The 14,522-nt window shown below is 35.9% G+C and overlaps 1 protein-coding gene across 1 annotated transcript in view; it reads left to right on the top strand.

The window, feature by feature from the left end:
- The window catches only part of LOC101851239 (protein O-mannosyl-transferase TMTC2), a gene marked incomplete in the record, with an annotated part of 90,456 nt that extends 85,606 nt beyond the window's left edge, over positions 1–4,850 (top strand). Inside the window, 5 exon segments of the mRNA XM_013087969.2 lie at positions 631–752; positions 1,634–1,715; positions 2,355–2,469; positions 3,177–3,240; positions 4,031–4,850. Coding sequence (XP_012943423.1) covers positions 631–752; positions 1,634–1,715; positions 2,355–2,469; positions 3,177–3,240; positions 4,031–4,189 — 542 coding nt within the window.
- Between the last annotated feature and the right edge of the window lie 9,672 nt (positions 4,851–14,522).

The raw sequence follows: 14,522 nt of genomic DNA, 5'->3' as shown, positions 1-14,522 counted from the left end.
CCTTGAGTAACTGCACGGTTTTGTTCCTTTTGTTCTTTTTCTGATCTTGTGATTTTTAGTCTTAATTTTTGTTGTTGTTGTTGTTGTTGTTGTTGTTGTTGTTGTTGTGGTTATTGTTGTTATCGATCCAGCAGCAGCTGGGCCCTCGCCCTTCTGTTCAGTGCCCAATAGTGATAAGTGCAGGTTTGCTGCAGTTGCTGTATTGCTCCATAGAGTGTCTTGTCATTGTTAGGTCTCGGAGGGAAAAGTATACCTCTCATATCATCTAGGGATGTGCAGTGGAACAGGTTGTTAGTCTTTACATATCTCCAACTTGTATGATCTTTCTTCAGGGAAGTGATGTATGTAAATAGGTATTTTATTCAGTGTTTAAGGCAATTGGCTCTCTTCACATAAAGCATGCTACACATTTTATGGAAGAGACTTCTGTGAAACTGCATAAATTATAAATGACACACACTTCCAAGGAAGTGATGGCTAATTATTGAATTGATAATGATGTTGGCTACAGTAAAAAAAAGAATTTGTATAATGAAATAATGTTTACATGTTTTCAGTCCATCTTAATGAACACCTACAATGCATGTGATACATGACTAAATTAGAAAAAAAAACCCCAACTACTTCCAGGTGAAGTCTACTTCAAGATGGGCCAAATGGAGGAGGCGGAGAAGTGGTACCGAGATGCCCTTAAAGCCAAGCCTGACCACATCCCAGCTCACTTGACCATGTCGAAGCTCATGCAAGCAAAGGTCAGTGGTGTGATAATGTGCATGATGCTAATTGTTATTGCTGTTCATTACTGCACTTCATTATGCTGATCATTACTGATATTGATGTAGAAAAGGCTTCAGTTTTGAGTTATATGAAATTCTGGTAGCTCAAAATTTCCATTAAAAAAAAAATCAAGTGCCAGTTAAACATGATAGGACTTCTCACCTGAAGAAAAATGTTAAAGACTATATTAATGGGGATGTAAAACATATCCACAATTAAACATTTCAGTTTTTAATTTCCTATAAGTTCAAGTTTTTGTTTTACATAGTTATAAACAGAACTAGAAAATCATTCCAAGTTTTCCTTCCTTTTGGTATAGTACATCTGACTTTGAAGGAAGTAATAAAATGTAATATTCACATGCTCTATGTAAACTATAATTCTCATAACGATGATGTACTTATCTGTGTCTGACTGCTCCTGTCACAAGATCACATGAATTCTGTGCCCTTTTGTATGAACATGATATCCTGTTTTGAATAATGAGTAGAGCAAAAAAAACTTAAAGCCCTGCTGAAAAGGTCAATAGATTTATGTACAAGTAAGAGTTTTACGACACTTGCAGCATAAATAGGTCAAATAAGTGCCGAAGATTAGAGGTGTTACACGAGAGTATCAAACAAAATAGAAGGAGGAGAGTTTTGGATGATAGATGTTTGACTGGAAAGAAGGAGCAAACCGCACCACGGCTCCTGTCAATCACCCACCCAACATATTTAATTGATCACCTCAATACTTTTTTAATAAATGGTTGTCAAGTTCATGCTAGAGGGAACAGTATTTCCCCACTGTCTCCCAAAGATCGTCTGCACCCAACCATGTCTCATCAGCTGCCCTCTTTCCTAACTGTCCACAGAATGACGGCCAGGAAGCCTTAGCCTGGCTAGATAAAGCAAAGGCCGTCAATCCAACGGATCTGACAGTGGATCATCATCAAGGTTGGTCTCCCCTGTCTGTCTGTCTGATAGATAAATCTATCTATCTATCTACCTATCTCTCTGCCTGCCTGTCTATTTGTATATCTGTCTGTCTTTCTTTCTGTCTGCCTGTTTTCCTTCCTGACAGCCTGCCTGCCTGCCTGCCTATCTATCTACCTACCTACTTACTAGGTACCCACCTACCCACCCACCTACCTACTTACCTACCTACCTCTCTGCTTGTCTGCCTGCCTGCCTGCCTGTCTGCCTGTCTGTCTGTCTGAGTCTGTCTGTCTGAGTCTGTCTGTCTGTCAGTTTTATTTCAACGTACTTCTCTTTACTTAAAGTAAAGTTAACCCCTTTTAAAATGTGGCTGCTATGTACTGATTCACTGTTTACTAAAAGTTAACCACTTTTGAAACTGAACCTTATTATCACTTCCTGAATACAGAGTTACCCATAATCCCAGTTGCCGTCTGGCCTCTTTCTTTCAAACTTTCAGCTCAACTTGAAATGTGGCTGTTTTGTACTGACTCGGATGTAAACTAAAAGATAACCCGTTTGAAGATGAACAGTATTGGTTCACTTCCAAAATACATCATGTACAGACTTACCCATAATCCCTGTTGACTTCTGACCTCTTAATTTTCAAACTTTCAGCCCAACTTTATACTGCGATGAACCGTCTCAAGTATGCTGGGGAAATATACGACAGACTGCTGGTTGAGAAGGCTGATGACTTTGAAATTGTTTATAATGCTGCCAATCTTTTCAGGTAGACTCTTAATGATCCATTAAGTTTTTCTATGTTTTAAGTAAATGTTTGTGTATGTGTATGTGTGTATGTGTGTGTGTATGAGTGTGTGTATATGGGTTTGTGTATGTGTGTGTGTTGGTATGGGCGGTTATGGGTTTGTGTGATTGTGTGTCTTTTTGTGTGTTTGTGTGTGTGGTGTCTTGTGTTCTTGTGTTTTTGTGTGCCGTGTTCATGTTATTGTGTGTATGTGCATATTATGCATGATCCCTCAATCTTTCTTTTTATGAAGTTTTATGTAATTTAATGGTTTTGGGTTGGGGGAGAGGGGGCTGAGATGGGTTTATCTTTTTATTATCATTAGAAAAATGTTGCTGTTTTTTTCTTTGCTTGTATTCTTTCACTTTACTTAGTTTGTTGTATGAGGTTAAAAGATGCATCTGATGTGATAGGTGTGTTATTGTCAGCTTTATTTTTATCTTCATATTGAATTCTTATGAAGAAAGTAATATGTAATTTAAATTCTATGTAGGCTATATCAACATGTTTTTTTTACCATTCCAGTACCGCCAAGAATTGTATTATATAAGAGGTAATAGATAATATTCATCTAGTGTAAATTTCATAATGCGAGCTATTGCAAGCAAATTATTTTTGTTCTTTTGTTTTTTTATTCCTTTGGTTTTTCTTTTCAACGTCTCATTGGTTTTTTTTGTTTCTGGTTCCAGACAACTTGACAAGAAGCAAAAGGCAGAGGAACTGTACATCAAAGCTGTAAAACTGAATTCCAAGGTCAGTACAAAACTATTTTAAGCGTAACTGAAATTCTTGATTTTGATTATGAGAACTATTTGGGAGAAAATCTTTACCATACTTTCAACAACTTTCATTTTTGAGTGAATGTTAATAGAGGAGATTTAAAATAATGATAGTAATGATTATATCTTGATGATGACTTGGTAAACACAACAATAAGAAGAAAAAGTAATGACTATAATCCTAAGCAGATTCTGATAATAGATCTATACTTTCCTACTGCAAGACTACTTCATGCCAAAATTCCAGTGCTCAGATGAGGTAAACACAAGGACGAAAGAGAATTTGGTTTAGAGCCTACTTCTTTTTAGAATCGGAAACATAAGAGCACAGTTTTTTAATTACTCCCATTTCTTTTTTATTTTGGCATCTATATTTTGTGCAAATCCGGTAACTGTGCTATCTGGTAACTGGTTAGGCTACCGGACTCATAATCGTGAGGTTGCGGGTTCGGGGGTTTGAGCCATGGGCCCGACGTTGCTGTCCTTGGGAAAGGCACTTTACACGAATTTTACCCACTTCACCCAGGTGAAAGTGAAAGATCTTGTCAGTTTGTTAGTGTTTGAGCGCTTAACCAGCTGCTTGCACTGTATGCTTCCCGGGAAGCTGAGAATGTTTCTGAGTGTTCTATGGTCTGCTCGGGTAATAATATAGTGTAAAGCTCATAGAGCTTGCTTTCTAGTGGGGACATGCGCTATACAAATGCTATTTATTATTCTTATTATCATTCGCAAGTGTTAAGTATCTTCTTCAATGTCAATGACAGGAAGCATCGGCGTGGATGAACCTGGGCGCGATGCTGCACATCAACAGCAAGTACAGCAAGGCGGAGCAAGCCTACAACAACGCCCTGAAGCTGAAACCCAACGACCAAGTCACTCTGGACAATTTGAAGAGGTTGAAGAAAGCTATGGGTGCGACGTAAGCCTCACTGTGCTACAACTGTTCAAATCTACCCAGTTTGTTTGTTGCAAAACTCCCGAATATTGGCCAAAGAAATGTCTATGTATGCAGATGGGCTTTTAATCATTTACATTTACTTTTCTACCGGGCATAGTATCGGTACCCTTTTTCATCTGGTAAAGAATGCCATTATGTGACTAAATTTTTGTTTCTTTTCAGTTTTCAGCTGAGTGTGCCTGGCTCCTAAATAATCTTAAACACTGACATTTAAGGGTAAATTTTAGCTAGGGGTAAGAAGACTGAAATGGTAAGGCCGAAAATTGTTTGGCGTTTTTTTACGACATAAGATTTTTAACTTTAAAAACTGAGATTGCTCAAATTCACTTTAAAAAATGTCAGGATGGCATTTTTCCCCCTTCTGGTCTTTATACAAGAATTGTCCAGTTGCAGGACTTTGTCAAGCCAGATAGCGACAGAGATGTGATAGATGCTGGAAAGGTGTTTAAGGTCAGGTTAACAAGGAAATTGTGAGATCTCAACATCTCATGTGAGTGAAGGAACAAAATTTGACCAGTAGCAAATGGTTCAATAACAAGATATATCATACACTGTATACTTCCCAGGAAGTTGAGATTGTTTCGGAATGCTATCAAGTCTGCTTGGGTAATAATGTAGATTGTAAAATGCATAGAGCTTGCTGTTGAGCGGGAATTAACGCTATACAAATGCTGTCTATTATTATTATTATGCACCCAATCCTTCATTTCTGATCAACTTTCTAGTTGTTTAGAATGAAGCCCCTATAAGCCCCAAAACATTTAATAAAGTTTTTAAAAGTTGGGATGATATTTTAAATATAAAATGATTTCCACGTGCCTTAAACATTGCTTCTAAGTTGACTCTTTGTTCACAACACGTCCTACTACATGAAATTCTGATTGTTCTTAAGATAAATAAAACTTTTGCTCCTGATTAGTTTTGCTTTGCAAAGAGGAAATATTCCGTGGAAAAAAATTAGATAATCTCTGTCTGATTAGTTGTGCCTCAGCTTTATAGTGTGTCGATAGAGCTTTCCTGCTTTTGTAATTTTTTTCTGGAAAAAACTGCGAGGTACCAGTTCTGTGAAATTTAAAGTTTAAAAATGGCAATTTGGTGAAGGAATGCTCTCCTTTTTGTTAGTTTCTCCTTGCTGATGTTCCTTTGTGTTGAAAATTTATGTCACTATCAATTTTGTGGACATTTTTAGTCAGTGGTGTTGATGATTAAGAAAGATAGAAAAATCAATGCAGTTTTTTTCCAGGAACGAATGAGTTGAATCAGAACACATTTAGAATCATTCTTTTTTTTCTTGATGTGATTTTTTTTCTGACATTTTGTCCTCCTTTTTTCTTTTCACTAGAACAATTAAGTGAAGAGAAAGAAGTGAGATGTTAGATGGGGAAGGTCACATGTGGTGAAATGAACACTGAAAGGTATATAATTTGAAGAAAATTGTTGTTATACTGGTTTATGCTTGGACAGAAAAATATGTCTGTCTGCCAGTTGATATGTTGGCAAATTTTTGTCCCAGATTTGTGTTTATATTTCATGTTTCTGTGCACACAAATATTTATATATATGCAAGTCTGTGCCATGCAGACACATGTGTATGATTTTCTTTAGTGGTTTTTTTTTCTTTGCTGAGTTTGTGCATTTTATAAAGAATAAGTTTTAAAGGGTGTTAAATATGACTGTTTGTTTTGGAATTCCTTGTTTTGTGTTCAGCTATGACGAGCTCTGTGTTGTGCTCGCAGATCATTACACTGTCACTTGATCGACACTTTCTGTCTCTCTGCTCCTGTTATGACGGAGTTTACTCCATGAAAGTCCCACCATCCATCATATTATTATTGCTCTGTTGCATTTTATTTGCAAAATTGTTGTTTGATTAGAACTATTTTTTGTGAAAGTTTGGCTATGCTCCCCAGCATAATGTGAAAAAGAATTAATTGTTTTGTTTTCTTGGATTTTTGCTCCTGTAATGCTTGTTCTTTTGTTGTTATGTTTTAATTGTTTTTCTCTCTTTTACAATATTATCTAATTTTTCATTGTGGTAAAATTTAAGTGTTTCTCTGGATAATTGTTTTTTTTACTGTTTTCGTTTTTAGTTGAACTGTCATGGGTATCCATCAAGTATTCTGTTCTTGCATGATCACTTTTCTATAGAAGAGAAGCTTATAACCCTTTAAGCAACAATTATGGTCGTACCTATGACGGGGCACATGCCTAACGCTGAATTGAGAGTTACCGTAGTTCTGGAAGGATAAGGAAAATTTCCACCTTAATTAATTTCAGATATCAAACTTCAGTATGTAGACAACATTCTTCTACCTACTGTGCCAGAATGGGAGTTGTGAAAACTGTTGAGTTGGATCGAGACATTCAAAGTACTGCAGCATTTATTTGATATGATTTTTTTTTCGTTTAAATTACTCTGAACAATTTGGATGAATTTCTAAGAGTACTGAGAGATGATCTCACTATTCACCCTCTACTTCATTTTGTTTTTTCTAATTTGATTTTCTTGTTTTTGTGTGTTTCACATGCCTGATGTGTTGTGAAGGACTTTTGCTCAATATAATATTTCCTACAGCTGAACTTTTCAGATCTGAACTGGGAGCTCCATTTGATGACTGGCACAGTGTCGGTGCATTGGAAAGTAATATTTTTGGGCTTGTTGTGCTTACAGCTGAAACCTTTCGGCTGTGGAGACCAGCAGTTAAAATTTGTCCAGCTAGATATTAATGTTATCATGTTGCCGCCACCCATGGTCTCAGTGAAGTCTCACAAACCCGAGAAATCTGTACGTACATATACACACATGTTATATTGTAAAGATATATAATGATATTTATAATATGTGTATTTTTCCAATGTTTACAGACATTTTTATTTTGTACTTGTGATGTTTTGCCTTTCCCCTGTGATTTCGTCTCACTGAAAAATTGTTTACACCATGAAAACCTGCCTTTCTCCATTCAAAATATCCGCCATTTTCTTTCAATTTTGTATCGTTTCATACATTTAGTAGTTTAAAAATTATTAGTAATTATCTCTTGACTAAGTACACTTGTATTCTCATCACTGCTTTGTTTTCCTGAGTGAAATACACCATGGAAGTTCTTTACTTTTCAATTAAGGACGTTCGGAGAAACTAGCTATGTTGTTTAATTTACTTGTATTTAATATTGTCTACATGTTTGTTTTTTTGTGCTTTGGTCTGACTTTCTTTCCTGGTAGTAGCATCAATGTTTAAGCTGAAGCTATCTAAGATCTTGGTCTATATTACGAAACTGATTCTATGAATACTGAAGAGCCTAGGAATTTGAGTAAGAACTTGAGATGAATATAACTGTCAACATTTGAAACTTGAAATTCATCAGTTTCTTCAGTTGGTTTTCAAGTAACTGCTTCAGTAGTGTGTCCACAACAGTATGCATGCTCTGTGGGAGGATTATGAAGCAGGTTTAATAGTGAAGGGGTTCGAAATAATCAGGAGCAACTTGACCAGAGAAGGATAAACCATACAATTTTTTTTACATGAATACCTTTGAATTGTAGCCTTTTAAAAATGTAGAGCACATTTTTATTCTTCAGGATGATTTATCAACCATCTACAATTTCGATGATTCCATTATGCTTTGATTACTGGAAATAGAAATGGACATTTGCTCAAGTAGTAATGAAACTGGAGCTTGACTGCCGCTACTCTGCCCAAATATTTTAAAAATATTTTTAGAGGATTTGTTAATATTTTGTTGATTATCATTGAAATAATGAACTATGATGGATGGCACATCAAGTGATGGATGAATATTTGATCAAAGAATGATTGAGTTAATAGTTGAGTGGATTGAAGTGTGGGAGACAAAGGAACTGATCAGTTTAACTGTAATGTATAATGAAATCAGTGGCTTGGTGAGTGAAGAGATGAATGAAAGGATGAATAAAAAGGCGGATGGTCAATGCATAGGGTAAGTTTGATGATTTCATTATGAATCCATAAATGCAGCACTGTATATTGTCAAAGTGTAAGTTACTTAATTTTCAAAGTATCCAATATGGAAAAATCAGACTCTTTGCTTTTGTTGAAGACACTGGTTCCAAACAGAAACAAAGAAGTAGCGTGTACCATTATGTGTAGAGATATAGTCCCAGAGTCATGCAGGTCTCCAGTGTCATAGAGGTCTTAGAATGTGAACACATCTGCAGATCTTCTCTTTTCCATCTAATGAACATCTCTCCTCCGTAATTAAGCAATCTTATCTTATTTTTGTCCCATATCTGAAACCTCCTTCTTAGTCCTAGTAAAATCTTTATTATTCATAATCAAATATTTTATGTGTCTGACTCGTACCGTGTATATATCCACCAAATTAGATCAGGCATGTCTTTTCAATTATTGTCTGAGATTAAGTTATTCACAACTGTTAATGTTATAACAACTGTGAGCTGGTCTGAGGAAATCAGGAACATGTCACTAAACCTCGAACCGCGATGTGGGCAAAAATAGTCTGTGAGGCAAGATCTCTAATCAATTTTGAGTTACGTATTTCCTCACCATTTCAGAATATAATAATTCAAGAGCTGTTTCTTGTACAAACCACTTTGAAATATTTTTCTCATTTATTTTCCATTTAGATATTAAAAAGAAACAAGTGGTGTCACTTAGTTCTTAATCATACCTTTTTGCATTTTGTTACTTTAAAATAAAATATCTCCGCTTCAAAAAGAAATAACTGAAAAATTTTAAGTACATAATAATCAGTAAAATCCTAGCTTTCAGACTAGCACAAAAAGTCAAAGTGGCCCAGCGGTGTCAAGTTCCTGATTTCCTCAGACTCAGATCGGCTCACAATCAGTGACACTGTAATCAGTAAAAGGAACATCCTACACTAGTTTTATTCAACAATTCTGGAACGACAATAAGAGAGAAATTTCTTTATCCCTTACCCTAATGTTTGACCTAATTTGGCGATACATGGTTTGAGTCAGTCACCGATGATATAAGTTTGAGTTTAGTCCATTGCTGTGAGGTTGCAGACTTCTTTGATTGATTAATTGTTATTCCAAAGATCAACTTGAGGAAGATACTTTTGACCAACTGGATATTTTTTATCATATACAACTGTGAACTCATTCATTTTTAGGTGATGAATAGCGAATATGACCTGCGATATCGTCAATTCTGGAGATTTGCTTGAAATAAAGTAGTTGATGCTAATAATACTAACTTACTTTTGTGAAATCTTTTTGTAGCCACTTCTTTTCTTTCCCTCTGTAGCTTCCGTCTGTCGGTCTTGCTTTTTCCCTTTTCTAAATGGCCGTTGTCACAGTGATGTGCTTCTTTTTCCTTACTGTTGTTTTAGTAAGCATTTTATTGTACTTGTGACACAATAAGGATTAGGTCACATAAGCGCTGAAGTTTAGAGGTGCTACAAGAAAGTAACAAATAAAATGAGGAGAGATAAAGACGACAGATGTTTGATAGGAAAGGAGCAAACCACACTGGAGTACCCGCTAACCACCTATTTCTCTTTACTCAAAAATTTTAAAAAAGTCCGCCTCCAGAAATATAATGACATTCACATTTCACTCAGAACAGATTGGAATGAGAGTAACCTTATTAAAAAGGTAGTAGATGGAGATAAAAACTTCAGAGCCCCTTTAACAACCGCAACTTTATGTGTGAAGAGTTTTAGTAAAAGAGTTTTACAATTTTTACACAGCACAATAAGGCCAAATATAAATGCCAAGGATTAGAGGTGTTTGAAGAGAGTAACAAAACACAAAAAAAGAAGAAAAGATAATAAGGATGATAGATGTTTGATAGGAAAGAAGGAGCAAACCACATCAGAGCACACACCAACTCCCCACCTTTAAAACTGTAACACTCTGACACAAGACTACACAAATAATAATTTACAAAAGCTACACAAAATCGTATGTCATCTGTATTTATTTACAACAACAAAGGTACTTGTCATTTTGTCAAATATATGCCATCGGACCAATCACTCAAAATAACATGTTACACAGACCATCACACAACACAAAGAAACAAGTCAGCCCCAAGCTTGGCACAGATCTGAGTCATGTCAGCAGCAACTGCAGTGAAGTGACAGCTGTGGCGTGACATAATAAAATATTGGTGTAAAAGTAGGGGAAAAATGGATGGTATTTATTTCATAAGACTTGAAAATATGCGGAGGGGTGGACTTAATTATTGCTTTTGTTTTACATTTTACGCCCCCATCGACACTACCTAAACCTTTCAGGGTTTACATCAACTGAGTGGAGATACAAAATCCCAGCAGATAGATGAAGACACTCGATAGAAAAAAAAATCTCCTTACAAGGGAATCAGACTTTCAAGAGCATCAGTGATGAGTCTTACTTACTGTTACACCACAAAGACCATTACTTTTACTTTCAAATTCTCTATTACAATTCTACGCAATGGAAAGCTAACCCTGCTGCTCTTTCAATGGAGATATTGTTTCCCAGAGTTCCTGACACTTCAGGGGAAACAAATGAAATGTGGAGACTTTATAATGCATTGGTTAAAGTTAAGAAGGGGGACCGTCTCACAGACTTTTACTGTTAGTCACACAGAACATGCTTACATTTTCACCCTGTGTTTTATATCAGTGCCTCAGGCCGCCTGCTCTTATATGACAAACAACGAAAAGCAGGAATGGAAGAGCTCAGTCAATGACTTAAGCTGCCTTTTCATCTGGAAGCCCAAGAGGTAGAGTCAAGAAGACCAAAAAGTACCAGAATCTTTACTTTAAGACGTGGAAAAAATGACGCATTCTTTTGATCGTATGATGCACTATTTACTTTATAATCTGCATGTCAAAAGGCATGCTCACTTCTGGATGCATTAATTTTTTTCCACACAACCAGCTTACAGTAATTCTGTAAAGGCAGGACAAAGTTTAAAAAAAAAAAAAATCCCAAGAACATACAACTAACTACCTGTAAAATACAGTGTGGAATAGTCCAGACTGCAGACAAAGACATTGAATGCAACTGACCAGTGCACCATACATCATCTGTAACTCTGATCCAGCCCCTCACGATCCCACAAACAAAGATCTATAAGTGCCCCCACACTCTGGGCATTTACGTGTTTGCAAGGCACTAATGCTACTTACTTACTTACTACAATTACAAAGTACTGTTTCACAACAACAGAAAAACATTGTGAACTCAGCACCCTCTGGGAATAAACCGCTTGACTTTAAAGGAAGACAAGCACACTTATCTTTCAAGTCTTAAAAAGCCTGAACGGACAGTGAAAAAAAAGAAGTCCCGTATCAAAAGCAAGGTGAAAGCAATAATAGCCGTGAACCAATAAATTATGGTGTGAGTGACAAAATGGCAACATATTAAATTATTATTATGTGGTGTGATCCAGTGAAAAAAACATTTTATGTTGCTCAAAATACAAAGCAAAGATATTACAACTGCAGATTTCATGTTCAAAATTATGGTGATGAGTGAGTGTAATCAAAGCCATATTTCTTTCCATTCAAAGTCATAATTCTTTTATCTCTCAAAAATAGAATTTTGCAGAAACGGCAATCTTGTTTTGTACCTGAGATATAATATGTACAAATTCTTGATACATTGTAGAGACAGTGTCACAGAAAATGCCTATGTTTTTTTAACCCCGTATCATACCCCCCACTCCCCCCCCCCCCCCAAAAAAAAATCACTGAGACAAGCACCCATATTTTATTCGAGTCCCTACAAACATCTGCTTCCCAGGTAAAAAAAACCCCCCAAAAACAACACTCCCCCAGAATGTTTCTATCCTTTTGAACAATGTTTAGAAAATATCCAAAAGACTTCCAGAAGTAGGAAGATACTATGAGGTGTCAAGATGACGTTAATGTCAAGCAGACACACACAAAAAAACCCCCAAACAAGCAATCATAAAACTTTGAACAAAATCATCTTATCAGTTCCCCCATACTTTCAAATGCAATCAGGAGAAAAAAAAGGGCATCCTTCCATTCAAAAAACATATTATCGGATTCCACTTTCACTGTTCAGCAAAGTTCAGTCCAACACAAACATTTGTTACTTCCTTAAAACAAAGCTGTAAAAATCCACAGCAGTCTATTTTTAACTTTGCACACATCAGGCAAACCAGATTCAATATACAACACACAAACACAATAATATCAGTACATTTGTATCATTAGCAATAAGAAATTTCACATAAAGAGTCCAGTGACCCTAGAGTCCACAGCAGTTGATCAGCACAAAGTCATAACTTTTATATATTTACGAACCCCCTCTAATTACTCCAACCACTTCTTCTTCGTCAGTTCCCCGGAAAATCTCAGACTAGTCAGGTATCCTACAACAGGGATATTCGATATGCAGAGCACTACATTTAAATTTTGCCTATAGTCAAATCTTTTCATGATGCATGCTGTCTTTCAAGAAAGTAAGTACCATTTTTTAGGGCATTCATATTCATTAATACTGAAAGAATTTTCAAAGTGCATATTCCCCCCCCCCTCCCTTCACTTTAAATGCTAGATTCATTTACACCCCCATAGTCATAATTTTGAGTTTCCCATGCAGTTGAGCCCTCATGGGTTTGCTCTTTTCGCACTTAAAAATGTCGAGGTTTCTCTAACATGCCAAGGTTTCTCTAACAAACATGACACGCAGATGAGACTTTCAAATATTCTGTTTGTACTCAAAAATTCAACAACTGAGACCATGAAGAACATAAGAAACAAAACAGTAGTGCAAATAGCATTCAATGAAATCATACCAGCATAAACTGGGGACTGTACCAGGTACATTAACACACGAGACAAGCACCATGAGTTGACAGCTCCCACTCTGAACACAAAACTGTGATTTAGGAAGAACAACAGAACAGAGCACTTCAGTTCCATACCAAGAATTTCATGTCAGCATCGGCACATAGAATTGAAACTTTACAAACTTACCATGTATTTCCATTATTATGTTTATCTCATGAAAGAAAATTGCACATTAAAGAACCAGCTTGCTGAAAACAAAAGACCTCATTTTTCAGGATCAGATGATCTGCAGTTCTTATTGCCCCAAAAAGACTAAGAGATTTTTTCATGAACAGTAGGCTAACCAAACATTTGTTTTATATTGGAAACTTGGCTGGCCATTTAATGATAATAATAATAATAATAATAATAATAATAATAATAATAATAATAATAAAGATCATTTCTATACAGCCCACTCCCTGGTGGCTCTGGGTGCTTCACAATAAAGTAAGACTTTAATCAACCTTTAGCTTTAACAATAACAACAACTATTCAACGATTGAAGTTCTCAAGCCCTTGAACTATTATCCCTTTTAAGAAAAGATAGCCAAAAAAAATTCCCGTAGACTTTATTTCTAAAGCAATAGAGCTACGACGATGATGAAGGTATCGACGAGTAGCAGACAGTGCTAGTCAGACAAAGGTATTTTCCTTTTAACACAGTATAACATAAGATATATAAAAGGTGAATCTTGCTGAATTTTAGGCTATTTTGCTTGAAAAAGCGCTGGCTAGTCTAATTCTCTGATTCCGCCTAAACTATTCTGACAAGTGAAAACTCGACATTATCATCATTCAGCAAACTAGGCAAGTCACCACACACTCTCAGCCAGTAAATACTTCCACAAAGCTTGCTTACATAATATAAAAAGAGTAACATTTTTTCAGGAAAATTAATTTGTGCAACAGAAATTAACGCCCACAGTAAAAATCAGCTGTTCCTGAAAAGTTTGGTAGAAGTCACTGTATACCTCCAATCATTTTAAATGGGAGTGTTTCAGGATCAGAGAAATATGATATCAATATATTAAGCACCATTGGGCCCACTGAATAATCAGGATTTTTTTCCATATGGTTGAGAGTCATAGCAGTTTTTGTTTGTTTTTTTAATTACTCATTCCAGAGCAGTAAAATTTTGACATATTCCTGTGTTAAAGAATGATACTTTGCACCTATGTATTAATATATAATATATAACATGATATAAGGACAGGAGACACATTTACCACCCATCATGGGTTTAAAAATTGCAGTTCCAAATATACATATATAGACAGACAAATTGCCAATGGTTCAAGAGTTGCATAATGGGATCATAAATTAAAATAACCGTGTAGATCTATACAGATAAAAGAAATAAAAGAAAAGGACTTAAAGGAAACCATTTATTAAAAAGAACCCCCCCCCCCCAAGAAGATTATATCTCACCTCTCACCAACTCTAACAAAACTTATTTTTAACATATTCAGTATTCAGTTT

Source organism: Aplysia californica, unplaced genomic scaffold (assembly GCF_000002075.1).
Source record: "Aplysia californica isolate F4 #8 unplaced genomic scaffold, AplCal3.0 scaffold00022, whole genome shotgun sequence".
Taxonomy (NCBI): domain Eukaryota; kingdom Metazoa; phylum Mollusca; class Gastropoda; order Aplysiida; family Aplysiidae; genus Aplysia; species Aplysia californica.
Note: the sequence above shows the minus strand (reverse complement) of the source record. Positions and strands in the feature narration are given on the sequence as shown.